The sequence below is a fragment of the Oenanthe melanoleuca genome, chromosome Z (assembly GCF_029582105.1).
Source record: "Oenanthe melanoleuca isolate GR-GAL-2019-014 chromosome Z, OMel1.0, whole genome shotgun sequence".
In the NCBI taxonomy this organism is placed as follows: Eukaryota; Metazoa; Chordata; class Aves; order Passeriformes; family Muscicapidae; genus Oenanthe; species Oenanthe melanoleuca.
Window position 1 is genome coordinate 1,235,723 of NC_079362.1, and position 16,376 is coordinate 1,252,098.

At 37.8% G+C, this 16,376-nt stretch overlaps 1 protein-coding gene across 2 annotated transcripts in view; it reads right to left on the reverse strand.

Annotated features, from left to right (window-relative positions):
- Positions 1 to 16,172, reverse strand: part of TMEM161B (transmembrane protein 161B) — a 39,244-nt gene extending 23,072 nt beyond the window's left edge. For both annotated transcript variants that reach the window (XM_056514053.1, XM_056514052.1), the window contains exons 1-4: positions 16,074 to 16,172; positions 8,701 to 8,804; positions 4,112 to 4,192; positions 1,066 to 1,163 (exon numbers count right to left, since the gene is read on the reverse strand). In XM_056514053.1, the coding sequence (XP_056370028.1) occupies positions 1,066 to 1,163; positions 4,112 to 4,192; positions 8,701 to 8,804; positions 16,074 to 16,076 (286 nt within the window). In that variant the 5' untranslated portion in view covers positions 16,077 to 16,172. The remainder of the gene's footprint in view (positions 1 to 1,065; positions 1,164 to 4,111; positions 4,193 to 8,700; positions 8,805 to 16,073) is intronic.
- Positions 16,173 to 16,376: the final 204 nt, after the last annotated feature.

A 16,376-nucleotide genomic window follows, 5' to 3' on the forward strand; every position in this document is an offset into this window, starting at 1 on the left:
TTGGAAACTGCAAAGAACCTTTTGTGACAAAACAAATTGTCCCTTCCAAACACCATTTATCCCTACATTTATACAATTTGAAAGTGAGAAAACATTGCTGAATATCTGACTTGACTGCAAGCTACCTGTTGGCAAAGATAGAAATCCTACACTTATTTGAAATAACACCCTAGATTTAAAAACAGATTATATATAATACTTTTCAAACACAGTCAAACTCTGTCTTGTATAACTCAGGTTGACAATTAAATGGTATAATTTCAGGAAAGTAACATTAATTGAATCTTGTGAATGCTTTGTTTATTTACTTCAAAAACTTTATTTCTGTTACAAAAATGCTGTCTCCACAATTTAAGCTGAAAAGTCTCCTTCATAGGAATATGCCTCCTTTCTTTCTATACTTAACCAGAGAAAATATAAATATAAAAATGTAGGTAGAAAGGAAATACATACCACATACATACTCATATATGAACTTTCTGTAACAGAATGACTGATTATGATTTAATAATCAAGAATTAGAATCTAAAAAAAAGATAGTATCTTCCAAAACACTTAGTGCTGCATACTTTTGTACTGTCACTTGCTGGTTTTAAGCATTTCACCTAAATGTTTGAGATGTATAGTTGAAAGGACTTAGGTTCCAATGCTACAGCACATTTCCCTTTTTTAGATAAGCAGAAAGTATATGACTTGACATCTGCCAGTTGTTATTTTCTTGTACAAAGCTAAAAACTTTATTTTGAGTAGACCACAGTCTATTGTGATTCTTTCACATGATTCTTTTAGTGTTATCTCATATTGTTATGGACACCTGATACAATAGTTGTGCTTTATGCTGGATTTCATCAACTCATCCCTTTCCACAACACTGCTATTAAATGGAACTCATGCAACATGAAAGGAGACTTAATCCTACTACCTGCTTTCTCATTTACGACCAGTTTTGCTTCTATTCATTCACTGTCTACAAAAGAGATATTTCAGCCTTAATTACAAATAAACATTTGACAGAAATAATCAGGGTATATTGGAAATAATATATTATTGTCTGTGTACACTTACCAATAGTGTCCCTTTCTGTTACAGATTTTGTTTCCAGATGAAGATCAATATCTTTTGGAATGGTTAAGGGCTTGTTTTCAATATGACCATTATATTTTCTGTAAAATAAATAAATAGATAATAGAAACATGGGTATGACAAAATAGATTTTTTTCAATACATAATGACATTTCAAATTTTAGAATTTTTTTTTCCAAAGCCTACAGCATAATGTACTGAAGTGTAATATGCCTGAATAAATTTCACGCTATAGCTGTTTCTAAGGCAAATTTTCAAGTAAGCTCCTTCTATCTCCTTTAATCATATTTCTTTACATTAGTTCAGACTGAGTGTATTTAAGAAACAGGTGTTACACTTTGCAAAACTATGGGCTTGACAAAGCAAATTCTTTACCTTGGAAAGGTATTCTTTATCATGGGGAGTATCAAACAGATGTATTCTTATTTCTCCCACACTGTTTCAACATCTTTTTGAAATGATTCACAAGATGCATATTCCATCTTGTGCAACCTTAACCAGTCAATCCAAACCAACTCAACAGGAACAATTCCCACTTAATTATGATTCTTCCTGAACAAGAGTCACTTCTTTCAAGAACACAGAGGTATGTTTATTCATTAAAAAATAATTTATTATTCATTCAGCTGATAAATAAGCAAAGCAAACATCATGTAAGCGTCCACATTACCCCTTTAGTTTCTTTGAAGTTTTATATTCCCTTGTGATTAACATCCACTCTGCTACAACCACCTACTTCTACTATTGCAAAAGACTGGCAAGGTTGAGGAAAGGCAATAGGAGCAAAGTACAATTATTATTTGGCAGTGCAATTGTGTTTTTCAATTTAAGGCTCATACAAAACTTGCAATTCCATAATTAAAGTTATTTCACATATGAATAAATGGATAATTATAAATTATGATCTTATTCACAATTTTTTTGCCTCATTTTTGTCACAGAAAACTGCTAAGATAAAAAGAGATTCTTAATTTGAAGGAAATATTGGCAAAAAAAAAAAATTACTACTTTACAAGGAACAACTTAATCCAGAGAATGGTAGTGAATGATGCTGCATCCAGTTGGCAGCTGGTCACTAATTGTGTTCCACAAGGCTCAGTACTGGGCCCCATCCTGTTCAAGATCTTTACAGATCATCTGGACAAGGGGATGGAGGGAACCTTCAATAAATTTCCAAACACTAAGTTGGATGGGAGTGCTGATCTCCTGAAGGGCAGGAAGGCTCTGCAGAAGGATCTGGACAGGCTCCATTGATGGGCTGACACCAACAGCATGAGGTTCAACAAAACCAAATGCTGGGTCCTATACTTGCAACCCCATGCAGTGCTACAGGATGGGGCAGAGCCACTTGAAAACTGCCCAGCAGAAGAGGACCTGGGGCTGCTGGTTAACAGTGGCTAAACAAGCCAGCACAGGCCTAGGGGGCCAGGAAGACCAAGGACATCCTGGCTTGTGTCAGACAGCGTGGGAAGCAGGACCAGGGCAGTGACTGCACCCTGTCCCCTGCACTGCTCAGGTGATACCTCAAATCCTGTGTTCAGTTTTGGGCCCCTCACAACCAAGAAGACATTGAGGCGCTGGAGCAAGTCCAGAGAAGGGCCATGGAACTGGGGAAGGGTCTGGAGTACAAGTGTGATGAGGAGAAGCTGAAGGAGCTGAGGGAGCTCAGCCTGGAGAAAAGGAGGCTCACAGGGAACCTTCCTGTTCTCTACAACTGCCTGAGGCAAGGCTGCAGCCAAGGGGGGGACAGCCGCAAGGTTAACTAGTGATGGGATAAGAGGACCCAGCTTAAGCTGTGCCAAGGGAGGTTCAGGATGGACCTCAAGAGCAAATTCTGCCATGGAATTGGAACGGCCTTCCTGGGCAGTGTGTGGTGCAGTCATCATCCCTAGAGGTCTTCAAGAAATGACTGGATGTGGGCCTCAGGGCCATGTTTCAGTCGACATGGGATCAAAGGTTGGACTAGATGGTCTCAGAGGTCTTTTCCAACCTGAATCAGGCAAATAAGATTGCTAACCATGCTGCTTAAGAGCTAGGAAACAGGAGGAAAAGTTACATTACAATTAACAGATCACATTAGCGGTGCAGAGATTAATTCAAGTCTTAAGATTTATAAGAGTTCATACCGGGATAGAAGAAACAGAGCTAGAGCAAACTTCTTGTGTTGCCAAAAAGAAAACCAGAGTAGGTTGTTTAGTTCTAAGCAAAGCCAATTTAGAAATATTTCATCAACACAGCCAGTTCTACCACCTCAAGATGTCTCAGTTCTTGACATAACTGTACTTCTGATATGGCTATTCAGAACTTCATGTCTGACTACCAGAAATCTACTTCCAGCTTAAGCTGATAGACAGCTATTTCAACCCCTCAGCTGTCTTTAAATAGATACAACAAGCCCAGCTCCTTTAGGCCCCTTGAGTATGATAGACTTTTTTTTCCTGGATGATCCTAGCAGCTCTGTTCACCTGCTCACACATAAAATTATTTTTTTTCTTGAACACAAGTAATCAAACCTGTATACAGATAAAGTTCTACATTGGTGTCTTGTCCAAGAGGATTAGTATTTCCTTCTCTCTTCACTAGAAACATTTCACATAATACATCCTAGGAGCCCTTTTACCTTTTTCACAGCTGTGTAAAGAGTGGCATAGTATTCCTGTGCAGAACTAATATACTCAAATCCTTCTTCTCTTGCTTCAAGATGAAGAGTTACTATCCTAAGATTTGTTTCCTCAGTTTTTATCTAAATGCATACATTCATTAGAAAAACTTGCCATCAAATTAGCATTTCACAAACTATTTTGTGGGATGGAAATTAACCAGTTCTGCACAATTTGGGAATGCCCAGCTCTGTTAAAACTGACAGAACACATTTTGGTAAAGAATTGCGACTGTTAATGCAAGCAGGGCAGTTATATGCAACTAGAAGTTTTTAACTCATGCTAAGACAAAAGTACACTGGCAAAGTTATTAGATGAACTACACCATGCTGAAAAAAAACCATAAAAGGTTTAAAACAAGTATTTACCTATCTTTTTTACTCTTCCCTCTTTGCTTGCCTGCAAGAATCCGCAGTTCTTCTTCAGTGGGGTGTTGATACCACCGTAAGCTAAAGAAAAAGAAAATCTCAAGTAAAACAATACCATTATTCACAATTTAGAGCATGGCTTTCAAAAAACCATATCACAACAGAGATTTATATACTAAGACACTTGTCATTTGTCACTCCTAAGCAAGGCACCTCTGTCTTACCAGTACCTACCCTGCCTGAATTGAAGAGATGAGCTCAGTTCTTGCCAGTAAATGAGCCATTTATACATAATTATAAAGCTTTGTTAGTTTGTCATTCACATTAAACCCTTTCAGTTCTCAAAACACCAGCTTTTAAAGATATCATCAAATATAGCACAGTCATAGAAGGAGAAGTTCACTAGGAATAATTACACCACTACAGTTACTCAGCACACCCATATTCTAAATAACTTAATGAAGTATATCCCCTCCAAACGGAGCAATTTTCCAGGATCTGAAATAGTTTTTATCTAATAACCATTACCAGTATTTTTTCTTAAGCAGAGCAAATTGTAACATCAACATCCCTTTCCCTAAACACCACTTCAGTGATATCCTTCAACTTCTACTAGGAAAAATGCTATTGAAAAACACACTAATTTACACATAGTTGACCTACAAGTTTTTCTATTTTCACAGATCAATGCACCATTCATTGCTCATTCATTTAATAGGCAAGAAATGGCATGGAAATTCTGACGAGGACAGAGATGGTTTTAAGTATCTAAGATGGTATATTTTACCTAAATCTCTAAGCTTGATAAGAACCTTAGCAGCTGAAACAAAGCCTTTTCCACATTCAACAAGGCAAGGTTATCATCCAGATGCAGGAAGGATATCACTATGATCTCCACTCTGAAATGCTGAGGCAAAGGAGACCATGTATTAACAAGAACAGACTTGAGATACGCATGTGGAAGTAGAAGGCCACTAACAGTCACTCACGGTGACACAGGCCAACACAGAGATGATAAAGGAATCCACAGCCATCACCTCACAATGAAAAAACTTCATCAAGCAGGACCATTCAAATCCATGCTGGTGAAATTAGAGACGATGTCAGATTCAATTCCAAAAAGTTAGCAAAGGCAAATTTGGAAGGCATCAAAACTCAAACAATCTCAAGCCACTTGATAACACTTGATTCCCAGCTATATTTTAGAAAGGCTTCTTCATCTTGGGAACTCTTCAAGAGAAGAGAATGCTAGTACCAGCCAATAGAACAAGCAATCACTGCACACTGCAAATTTTCATTGAAGGAATTCACTGCCAGTTCCAAAACTGAAAACAGCAAATATCACAAATGTTGCATGAACACAGTTTTGGATGGGAAAGAAGGAACTGAATTTTGTATAAGAGTGAAAGTTACATCATAAATTTATTTCTTTTTTATTATGTGTGGTCCAGGTGAGGAATCTGTGATTTGCAAACTTTGCTGCAAAAGAGACATTAAGACAGAGACACAAATGAACCAGAGAAACAAGCTTTTCATCCAAGAAGTCAAACTACTCTGGAGATGTTAACTTCTATCCTTCACACGACCCAAAGCACAACAAAGCAGAGATATATTCTCCTGTTTTTTCACTTACCACATAGCCCTGATCTGAATTTGGGATACTAATGATGAAAGCCACCTATGCAGTGAAGAAATTTTTCAAAATCTTTCCTGCACAGAGAAATAGTACATAACGCAACAGAAGAGACAAAATTCTTGTTCTGTGTAGCAAAAATCAAACCATAAATTAGATCACAAGTTGTTCCTAATTATCCTAAACAATATTGCAATTATCCTATTATCCTAAACAATACTGCAAATTAACCTAATTCCAACAGGATAAAGAGTTTTGCTATTTTTCTGTTGATAAACCCTACACATCTTGCATTTAATATACCAAAACCAAGAGATTTGAACAAACATTTTCATAAAGACAGAGCTAATAAAAAGTAGTTTAGATCTGTCATAGCTGACATATGCTTAAAACTGAAATCCCACAACTGATTACCTAATGGCTCAGACATATCCAAGTCAGTCTGAATAGCAACAGACACACAGACATGCCCTAGTTAATTTCAATAAAGGTCATTAACAATCCAAAACAAAACATTCATTTTCTCCTGTCTTCCTGACATGGCCTGAAAACATAGTAAAAGCAATGTTTTGGTAGAGAATGTTTCATTAGTTAAAAAAAAAATACGCAGGAATAAAAAGAATACGCAGGTATTTAGGATGCCAAATATTTTGATAGATCTATTTAGTTGCATTCAAGCCCTGAAAATAGCACTGACTGAAAAAGTTTGTATTTCTTAACAAATTTATGTAAATTGATTTTCAAGAGTTATTGATAGCTATTCATTCCATTAATAAGTAATCACCTTCAGTCTGTCTATCCTAACAATTCTTTTAGATTTTGAAAAGTCTCAGTTTCCTTTTAGCACGGTTCTCATAAACACATAGATACACATAAACATCTTTAAACAAACTGGTAAGTTAATGTTTCTGTCTTGTCTGGTAACATGTTTATCCTCCCGCCCATTTAGCAAAGGCTATCTACAGACATCTCAGATCTGTCTTGCCTGCCAATCTTTCCATAGCAAGACATTCAAACAAAGTCACTTAAAAACCACTACTGGACACCAAAGTTGTTAGTAGCAGTTAATAGTTGAAGTCTACTAACAAAGGTAAGAAGGAGCAAGTGGTAATTTTTCCTTAGACAGCCAGACAGTTTTAGGAGTGTGCCTATACCTGCACACTTATGGGCATAAAACCCTCTACCACCCCACCCAGACAGGTCTGTCAAATACCACTGGCAAAAAGACAGCACTAAGGAGAAATGAGTTAAAGATAAAAGATAATCTATCAGGTTAACTAAGAAAATAACTGCTTTTCTTTCTGCCATTAAAATTCAGGTTCTTTTCTAGTGAATCTTCTGAATAATTTTTATATCTAGAACACAGGATTATTTCTGACTTTTTATACAACTCCTGTATTCAGGGAATTATTCAGAGTTACAGAGTTCTGTATTTCAGAGCCTGAAATTACAATGTACTAAAATAGCTACCAGATAAATAAAGGAAAACTGAAAAGCAACAAGTTTTTAAAGGCTACTAGCATGGAAGGCAATAAGACTCCCACTGACTTCAGTAAGAGCAAAATTACCTAAGCACAATTGCTGAAATCCTGCTAGAGGTATTTATCAATCTGCAGATGTGCAAAGATAAACAGAAAAATTGATTTGAAAAAGATTTGAATATCAAACTTCTCCCTATCACTGGCACAAGGCATACCTTAAAACAAGGATACAGTGAGTGAAAACTTCACAAGAATGAAGAACATGGCCATAATACTGACAAATTATTTTACAAAAGGATTTAGATACTTAAATTTTCAAATGGAAGTTTAAATCAATCTTAGACATAGAAGGTACAATATGTCATTTGGATGTTTGCTGATAAAAGACTCTCATGGTGACATACCTTGAAAATAAATGGTAGGCAGTTTCATATTCATTAGTATCATCATCTTTCTAGAGCACAAGAAAGGTGATCAAGACCTTGCCAATGTGGTTAACAGTGAAACTTCACACAACTATTAAGAGTGTGACTCCAGTTTGTGCTATCCACATGACAATTGCTGTTTTCTGCTACACCTAACACACATCTAAACAACATTTACAGTCGCTTCACATTAGCAACTTGACGGGTGATGAAATCTGGAATATTAAAAAGGAGCAAGTTGGTAATTATGAGATAGAGAGAAAAAAAAAAATCAATGGAAAGACTTGTTAATACTCCTATGGAATACACTACTATTCAAGGATACTCTTCAGAAAGCAGGCAGTAAGGATTTGATATTCTCAAAAATTTAACAGTTACAAAAGACAGCACAGTACCTGCTAATTATACAAAGTGTTCTTCTCACCAAATGAAAAAACACAGTTATCTATAATTCCTTTTAATATTTAACATACTGATTTATATTCAAAACAGCTGCTGTTTTTCATTGTTATTATGGATACAGCTACAGAGGGAATGCTCCCCTTGCAACTCATTATGTCTGTTTGATCAATTTTTACAAGGAAGTAGTGTACTGAAATTTATACCAATCTTGTCCTTTGACATATTAAAAAGAATATATTTTTTTATAAATATCTAAGCACTCCTCATATTTCAGGCTAATCAGGAGGAAGATTATCAACAAGAGAGTGACACCACTGAGGAAAACAAAATCCTTTTATTCTTCAGTATCTTGTATTCAATTTAGCTTTTCAATATTAAAGGATGCTCTTTGTACCTTTAATATAACAGCTGAACAAGAGTTAACTTTATGATACAATTAATAACAACAAACATGCATGCTCTTTTATAGCAACACTGTCTTTTTGCCTTTAAGCCCACAAATCAGGTGTAACAATGCTATGGTAATAAATGTAATAAAAGTCAATTACTTAAAAAAAAAAGAAAAAACCCAAAAAACCCAAAAATCAGTATGTTTTACTGTTACTACTCTGATGCATAATTTCAGTACCATATTCACACTTATCTTACCTGCCACTACAGAGAAGCCAACGAGCAAGAGAATAGTGAGGTATGATCTTCTGTATGACACTAGCCATTACCATGGTAACCACCAACTGTACACCTATCACACCCTGTAGAGAAGTAAGTTAATAACAAGTCAGTCAGTATGTGTTTTAGAAAAGTGGTGAAGTATCATAGAAAAAAATTAATCTAACAACACTCTGTGTAACAGACACAATACACTGGGGAGGAATCAGGGAGGGAGAGGGCAGAATACCACAGTAGTTTAAAGAAAAGTTCTCTGAAACTTGCTACAATCACCTATAAACTTCATAAAAGAAAAAAGGGATTCTCAGGTCACCACAGTTAATCTTGCTGAAGAGGTCTAAGATCCTCCCCCTCATACTGCTGGCCCCATTATCTATGAACCATATTTTCTCTTTGTTTACCTACATGTGTGGGTTCCTATCTCCTCTGATTAGTTGTTTTCAAGGACTCCTCTCCACATCATCCTCATTCTCAGCTTACCAGCTCAGTCCACAACTTTTTCCTCTTGATTTGAGGGTAATCTCTTCCTTCCCCTCTGAGTCCTAGTCTAAACACCAGTTTAGCCAGACTACTGGCAAAGATCCTCTTGTCCCACTTGGTCAGGTGGATACTGTGCTCTTTGCAGTCCCTGCACCTCAAGAGAGAGTCCCGTGGTCATACAAGCCAAGTCCCTGCTATCAACACCTGCTATGTAATGAGCAATCAATCTACACCCCTTCATCATCCTTCCCCCTCCCTACCAGCAGTATAATCTTTCATCCTAAATAATCTGTTAAGGAAAGTGCATGCACTTCAATGCTTTCACCCTTAGTAAAACATAAATTATGTCAATATTGCTTTTATTGAAAAACACAGGCAGGTGAAATGTTTTTGGACATACATTATTATCTGTAATTCAACATGATTGAGGGAGACTGAGACAGCATAAATTGTCCTTTAAGTATTTAAAAAGACTTTAAATATGTTACCACATGTCTTATTAAAAAGTGCCACTTGCCAATTAGAAGTAGAAGCTACTTTTTTATACTTTGAAGTAACACCTTTGGAGGGGGTCTCACACCACCAAGTTTCTTTGGAGATCAAAAGTCTCTTTGCCTTTCTCCCTCCTTGGAATTTCTACTGCTTCTACACTTTGGTGCCATCAACTCCTTGAGGCACCTCAAAAAGTAAAACTTCACTTTTGTGTATGTTCTATTTTATTGACATCAAAATGAAGAGCAGTATGTATTTGAATACTCAATCTTCATTAAGGATTATGCATAATTCTGTGCATAGATTACTCAAACCAATTCCACCAGCCCTCTAGCTAAGGGAAGTACTTCTAATAAAAGAAAGTCTTACCAGCTGCACACATAATATATATGCTATACTTACATTACTAAATTGCTAAGGTGGTAAATATTCTTTGGGTACAAAATAAACCATTTTAAAATCAAATGTTTATTCTATCTCGCACTAAGCCCTAACCACTCCCACCCAATGCCAGAGAGAAATCACTGTCCCTTCATCTAGTCTCTCTACTAAGCCATTATTCTCAGAAGTCACTCTCTCGGGGTGAGTTAGCATTTCTCTACAATAATGTTTTTATTAGAAGCACAGCCTAATCAGGTGCCAATATTTCTCTTCATTTGCTCCTAGAGCTTCCTATCTGTAGAGGAAAGAAATCACCTTGACTCAGGAAAAGTGGAGGGGAAAAAGATACAAATTGAGGCAGTTACTTTTATATAGGGCACCAGGTTCACTAGGTGAGCCAAAACACTTAAAATTCAAGAGACTACTTAAAAGCTCACCAACAGACACTTATTTCCTTACTCAAGCAAAGGCTATACATTGTGAGAGAACCCATCTGTTAGCTACTGAATGTCTCTCTGCACCCTATCCACCCTTTCCCAGCAGAAATTCATAGTGCTCATTCCCATAAAGTTACTGCTGCATTTGATAAAAACAGAAAAAAACCTACAAACCTTTCAGTGTACAAATTAAAATAACCTGGAAAGTTTTAAGCCACTCGAAAAAAAACCAAAAAAAAACCACAAAAAAACCCAGCCAAATCTAAAACCCCAATGGTACCTCTAAACTTAATTTTGACTTTGTGGAAGAAATATCCTAACATGCTTCTGGTGTTTTTCTACACTTTAAGTAATTAAAAAATGTGCATATATACACATAAATGCCATATATAGGCATTTTTCTTGATTCCTGAAGGTTGGTAATCAATCACAAGCAATACGCTAACAGAGAAATGCTGTCACAAGAAATTTTTTAAAAAATCCATTAGTCTTCCTGCAATCAGCCAAGAACACAGTCACAGGAACACAGCAGATGACACAGTGAGTCAAAATAAATGCTACATGCACAGCATGACTTTTTGCCAACTCTACCTTTTTGCCTGGATGTGTTTACACTCTACTTATATGTTTACTAACGCACTCCAGAAAAATCTACAACATCCCAAACTGCCCCATATTACAACACTAGAACACATTTTCCCTCCATCCCCAAAAACAGGGCTCAATTCAGCCTCTGTCTAGACCCAGTCTCCCCCATACTTCTGAGTCTTTACATTTTACACTAATATCAAGTTTGAATTCAAAACCACTCATTTCAGAAATATAAATGAAGATTAGGTGTTGATTTCCACCCACATCTTACATCCTCTACTTGCACATTCTAAATTAGAGGACAAAGGGTTTAGATTTTAGTCAGAAATCTACAACTTTCAAAATCTAGAATATGAAAAATAGAGTGCTGTGTGTTGAAGGGAGAAGATGATCAATGGCAAAGCCACAAGGGATTTTGAGTTACCTCTGGTAAACAAATCCTGGAACCCACCACCTGATCTGTGTTGAAGTAATTAGCTCATAATCAGTGATCAGGTTGACTCAAAACTAAGAGAAACACTACTCACCTGTTAAGAGATGAGGAGCTGCTGCACAGGTTCAATAAAGTGCCTGCAGTTATACAACAGTTTGTGGAATTGAAACCATTTCATAAGGCCTTTCATAAGGGTCATTCCACATAAATCCATGTCCCTATCATAGTTCAGCTCTGCAGCTTGAAACTTGAAATCTAAGTTAAAGGCACTAGAGAGAGGTCTGTATTCTGATGATCAAGGACATTTCTGTCAATCTCTCTAATACTGGGAAGCATGAGGACCAAATCAGTTTTTCTGAAAACACAAAACACAGGCTGGCAAGAAACCTCCTAGTCAAAAACGAGACTGAAATGGTACAGCCATGCAGCAACAACAGGGTCTAATAAACTGCTGTCTGGCAGTTTTCCTTCCACAGAGGAAGATCTCTGATGACAGGTTTCTCACAAGTCTTGAGCACTGTGTTCACTTCCTGATCCTCCAGCAACCACGGCATTCCTACCTTTGAGTAACATTGCACACTTTTCATAAAAGCTTAAAATAAAGCAGAGCAGAGAACACATTAAGTGGTCCACAAGAATAGTTTAAGCAGTCACATTAAAGTGAAGATTAACAGATTTCTTAAAATTGGTAGGAAAAAAATGGCAGGCCAGAAAGGCAAAAGTGTAAGGTTGAATAAAGTATAACCTGGACTTTGGTTTTCAGTCTATTTTGCTTTGGTTTTCACAGTCTATTATACTACATACCTGGAGACAGAGTTGCTGATTAGCAGAAGGATCAAAACTATGAATAAGTTAAGATAAAGTTACAATACTCTTATCTACACAGTAAGTGTACTTATAAAACACCGACAAGTGTTGGTAACAAAAAAAACTCCAACAAATTTTTAAAAGTACTTATACATAAAGAACATTTTTCTTTTCATCATTAAATGACTGATAGAACATAAAGTACAAAGATAGACAAGGCTGATTGTATTATGCAAGGACACCACTCCAGTCTCCTTATTCTGACCTTTCCCAAGGTTATCCCTCCTTACTTGTAATAAAAGGGCAGGAGTTTCCATCTTTTCTTCCCTTTAACACGTGTCTACACATTACAAGCAATTCAAACACTCAGCTTTACACAGGACTTTGAAACTACTTGTTCTCTAATTACATTACAAGCTGAGGGCTGTATGCACCAGGACTGCAGTAGGGATACAACTGCATGACTGAGAAACAGGTGGCAGAATCCCATTCACCATTTCACCTTCAGAAATGTAATGGCCACTGCTTACTTTCTGAAGTGGCAAGTTTTGTAAAAACAGGATTTTAACACAACTGTACTTGAGTATTCCACAGAAGTTAATAAAGGGCATAATAATAATTGTGTCAATGGTAGCACACAAACTACTAACACAGCTGTGGCTTTCCAAGTAAGAAATTGAAAAGATATTGTAACAGTAGTGGCCATCAAGATTTGTAAGAGAATGTAACAAATACTTCTATCTCCAGCAATTTTAAAAGTGCAATAGTATTTTTGAAGTCAGGAAGATAAATTAGTACAACCACTTTGAAATGCTATTTAATGGCTGACACATTATTGCTTTTGCTGTAAATAAGACTTTTCCCCCCATAAATTTGTCTTCATTTGCAAATTTTTCTCTGTGTGTTTATGTCCATGCTAAAGCTCCAGCTTGCAAAAGCAAGATCATAGTCTCCTGAAACTTAAATGCAATTCAAAATTGTTTCCTAAAGAGTAGGAAATATATAGGATGGCCAAAGAAAAATGAGCTTGTTGTGCAACATCTCAAAGTGAATGCTTCCTGTGAAAGGGAGTACTTTCATAGAGTATCTATAGTTATGATAATCAGCAATCTGAGACAGTTCAAACCCTATGTAAAAAATCAGACATTCATACACCTGATTTTGGAAAAGAAATCTGTGCCAGGAGAGCTCTTTAAAAAATTCAGATTTTTACTCTTTTTTCTATTCTCATTACCAAGGCTTCCCTGAATGAGAATTTTCATGCACCTACCATTGTTTACAATAAAAGGTGTATAAAGTGGCATGAAGAATATACAAGGTGTTCAATGCTACCACCCAACTGCTCATCCTCCTAATGTCCTTCACAGCCAAAGTCACTTCTCTCTTGACCAGTGTCTTTCCAGAGCCAAAGAGCCATAAACTGCTGAATGGAATGTGCATGACTCCCTTTGAAACAAGGTGATTTGTTTGAAAACCAAAATCATGCTTTAGTCAGAGAACAGCATTTTACCTGACAGTCTTGCTCCATTTACCACTGTGGCTCTCTAAGCACAAAGATTACAGAAGTAGTGGTCATTAGGCAAATCAAGTTATTGCTATGGGAATCTCATGTACAGAACAAGGGCATTTATAAAAATGCAAATTTCTCATTACTACTGAAGAGGCAATACAGAATACCTGTTGCAGTGAACACCAATATCTAAAGAATATACTATTAATTTATAAATAAAACTATTTCTGATAAATTATGTACTAAGTAGGGAAAAAAAGGTTATATTCCATTATTACTTTCCCAAGATTTTCAAAACTTAGTTTGCCCAGTATTTCCACAAATAAGGCCTAACTGACATTGCAGCTGCACCAATGTGTCCTGACAGTCAAGGCCTGGCAGATATTGACATTTGTAACATGATTTCTAAGGCTCTTGGTACAAAAGAAACTGATGAATGTTTCATTCTCCTCTTGCTGGAGAAATGGAAACTGGAAATTACTGTTGGAACTGGAACATACTGCCTCCAAACAGCATAGAAGTAGACTCCCATCTTTTGCCTTTGCTTACATCATGGAATCACACACAAAGATTATTTGCCCACACTGCCAGCACCCAGCCAAGAAAACTGGACCTGATCTTTCAACCCCACTAGGCAACACAAGCAGGCTCTCAATTAAGTTATATAAGGACCTACACTGAAAGGAAAAACTTTTTTGCTTGCAATTTTCCAAATGTAGTTTCCAATACTAGACCACAGCATCCATGGACTCCTACAAATGAGAGGAGCATCTCAAGGCGTTTTGAATAAACACTCTAAAAAAAAAGAAAAAAAAGAAAAAAGAAAAAATTCCTTTCATAAGCCAGAATTTACACTATAAAAAGTATTTTAGTGGAATAACATGACTAAGCTTTTAAGTATGAGAACAGTTAAAAGCAGATTTTATCAAAAAATATACTTGCAAAGTGCATTTCTTCAGATTTACATCAATGAAAAAACACTGGTGCCAGTTAAAATTACATATTGACACTTACATTCATACAGTTATATGGAAGAGAAATATATTAATGGCAAATACAAAATGTTTTTATACCTGCAGATCCTGTTCCTCATATCTCAAATATAAGTATGTTAAAAGCTAAGCCAATCAACTCCAGCGTTTTAAATTATAACTAAGAACTAAATACAAAATATCTCTATAGAGATACAGCTATATATAATTTTATATTCATTAAATACTTAGCCTGCTCTATTGATGCAACACATATCCAACAAGGTTACCTCGTTAGCAGGAATTACACCAAACTTTGTTCCCTTCCAACTATGTTACAAAGTGATTATTTATTGCGCACTCCATTTAGCCCAAAAAATTGTATCTGTGCTGAAATACCTGCTGTGAGAAACAATTTGAGATGGGACTTTTTTTCATGAGACCCTTTCCAGCCCAAAATGGTCCATGAATCTGTGATACTTGCGTGCTGCCACACACACACGACCCGGAGCACCAAGCATGAACTTCTGGCAACAAACAACAAAGTGTCTAGCAAAAGTTTCTGGATATATCTGAGATCACATATACGCTCCATTTACACGGGACTTCCAACTGGGGAAATCCAACAACACACTAATACTCACAGAATCGATGTTGAAAAAGAGCTTAAGATCACCAAGTCCAAACGTAAAGCCAGCACTGCCTCCGTAATCCCTGAATCATTAAAACTATCGCTGAGCACCAGGTTCAAACGTTTATAAAACATTTCCAGGGATCGTGACTCCACCACCTCGCTGGGCAACTTATTCCAATGCCTGACCACCCGAACAGCGAATTTTTTTTTTTTTTTTTTTTCTAGTATCTAATTTTTAATTCAAATATCTTAGCTTGAGGCCATTTCCCAGCATTTCAGTGCAGGCACGGTAGACGAGACCAATCCCCACCCCTCTACAACCTTCAGTCAGGTAGTTTTAGAGAGGGAGAAGAATCCCATGCATTTATAGAGAGACATCCTAACCCCGTTACAGAGCACTAAGTGCAGCGGCTCATTCTACTTCCCAGCGGAAAAGCAGCAGAGAGCGAAAACAACCACTGGGCAGCGGAACCGTGTCGGTGTAAGACCGGGGAAGGCAGCAGACGCCGCGGTGTTCCGTTCCAATTACAGAGCTCCACAGTCACTCCGCTGCCTCCCTGCCCCCAAACCCCCGAGCCGTCCCCACAGCCAGGCAGGGGCCCGCCGCCCCGCTCACCATGGTGCCCGCGCCAGCCCCGTCAGCCGCCGCCGCCGCCGGCACGGCCCCGCTCCCGGCTCATAAACCCGCCCACCGCCGCTCCGGCCGCCGCACGCCGAGGTCACGCCGGGGCCCCGCCGCCAGCAAGGCCCGTCTGAGCTGCCCCACCAGCTGCCTGCGCGGGCGGCGCCGCGGAGCGCCGAGACCGCGCCGCCACGCACGGCCCCGGCCTCACCGCTGCGCGTCCGCGGGATGGCGACGGGCGAAGAAGGCGGAGGCGCCCGCCGCAGCGCACGGTCCGCGGGCCTCTTTGTGATAGCC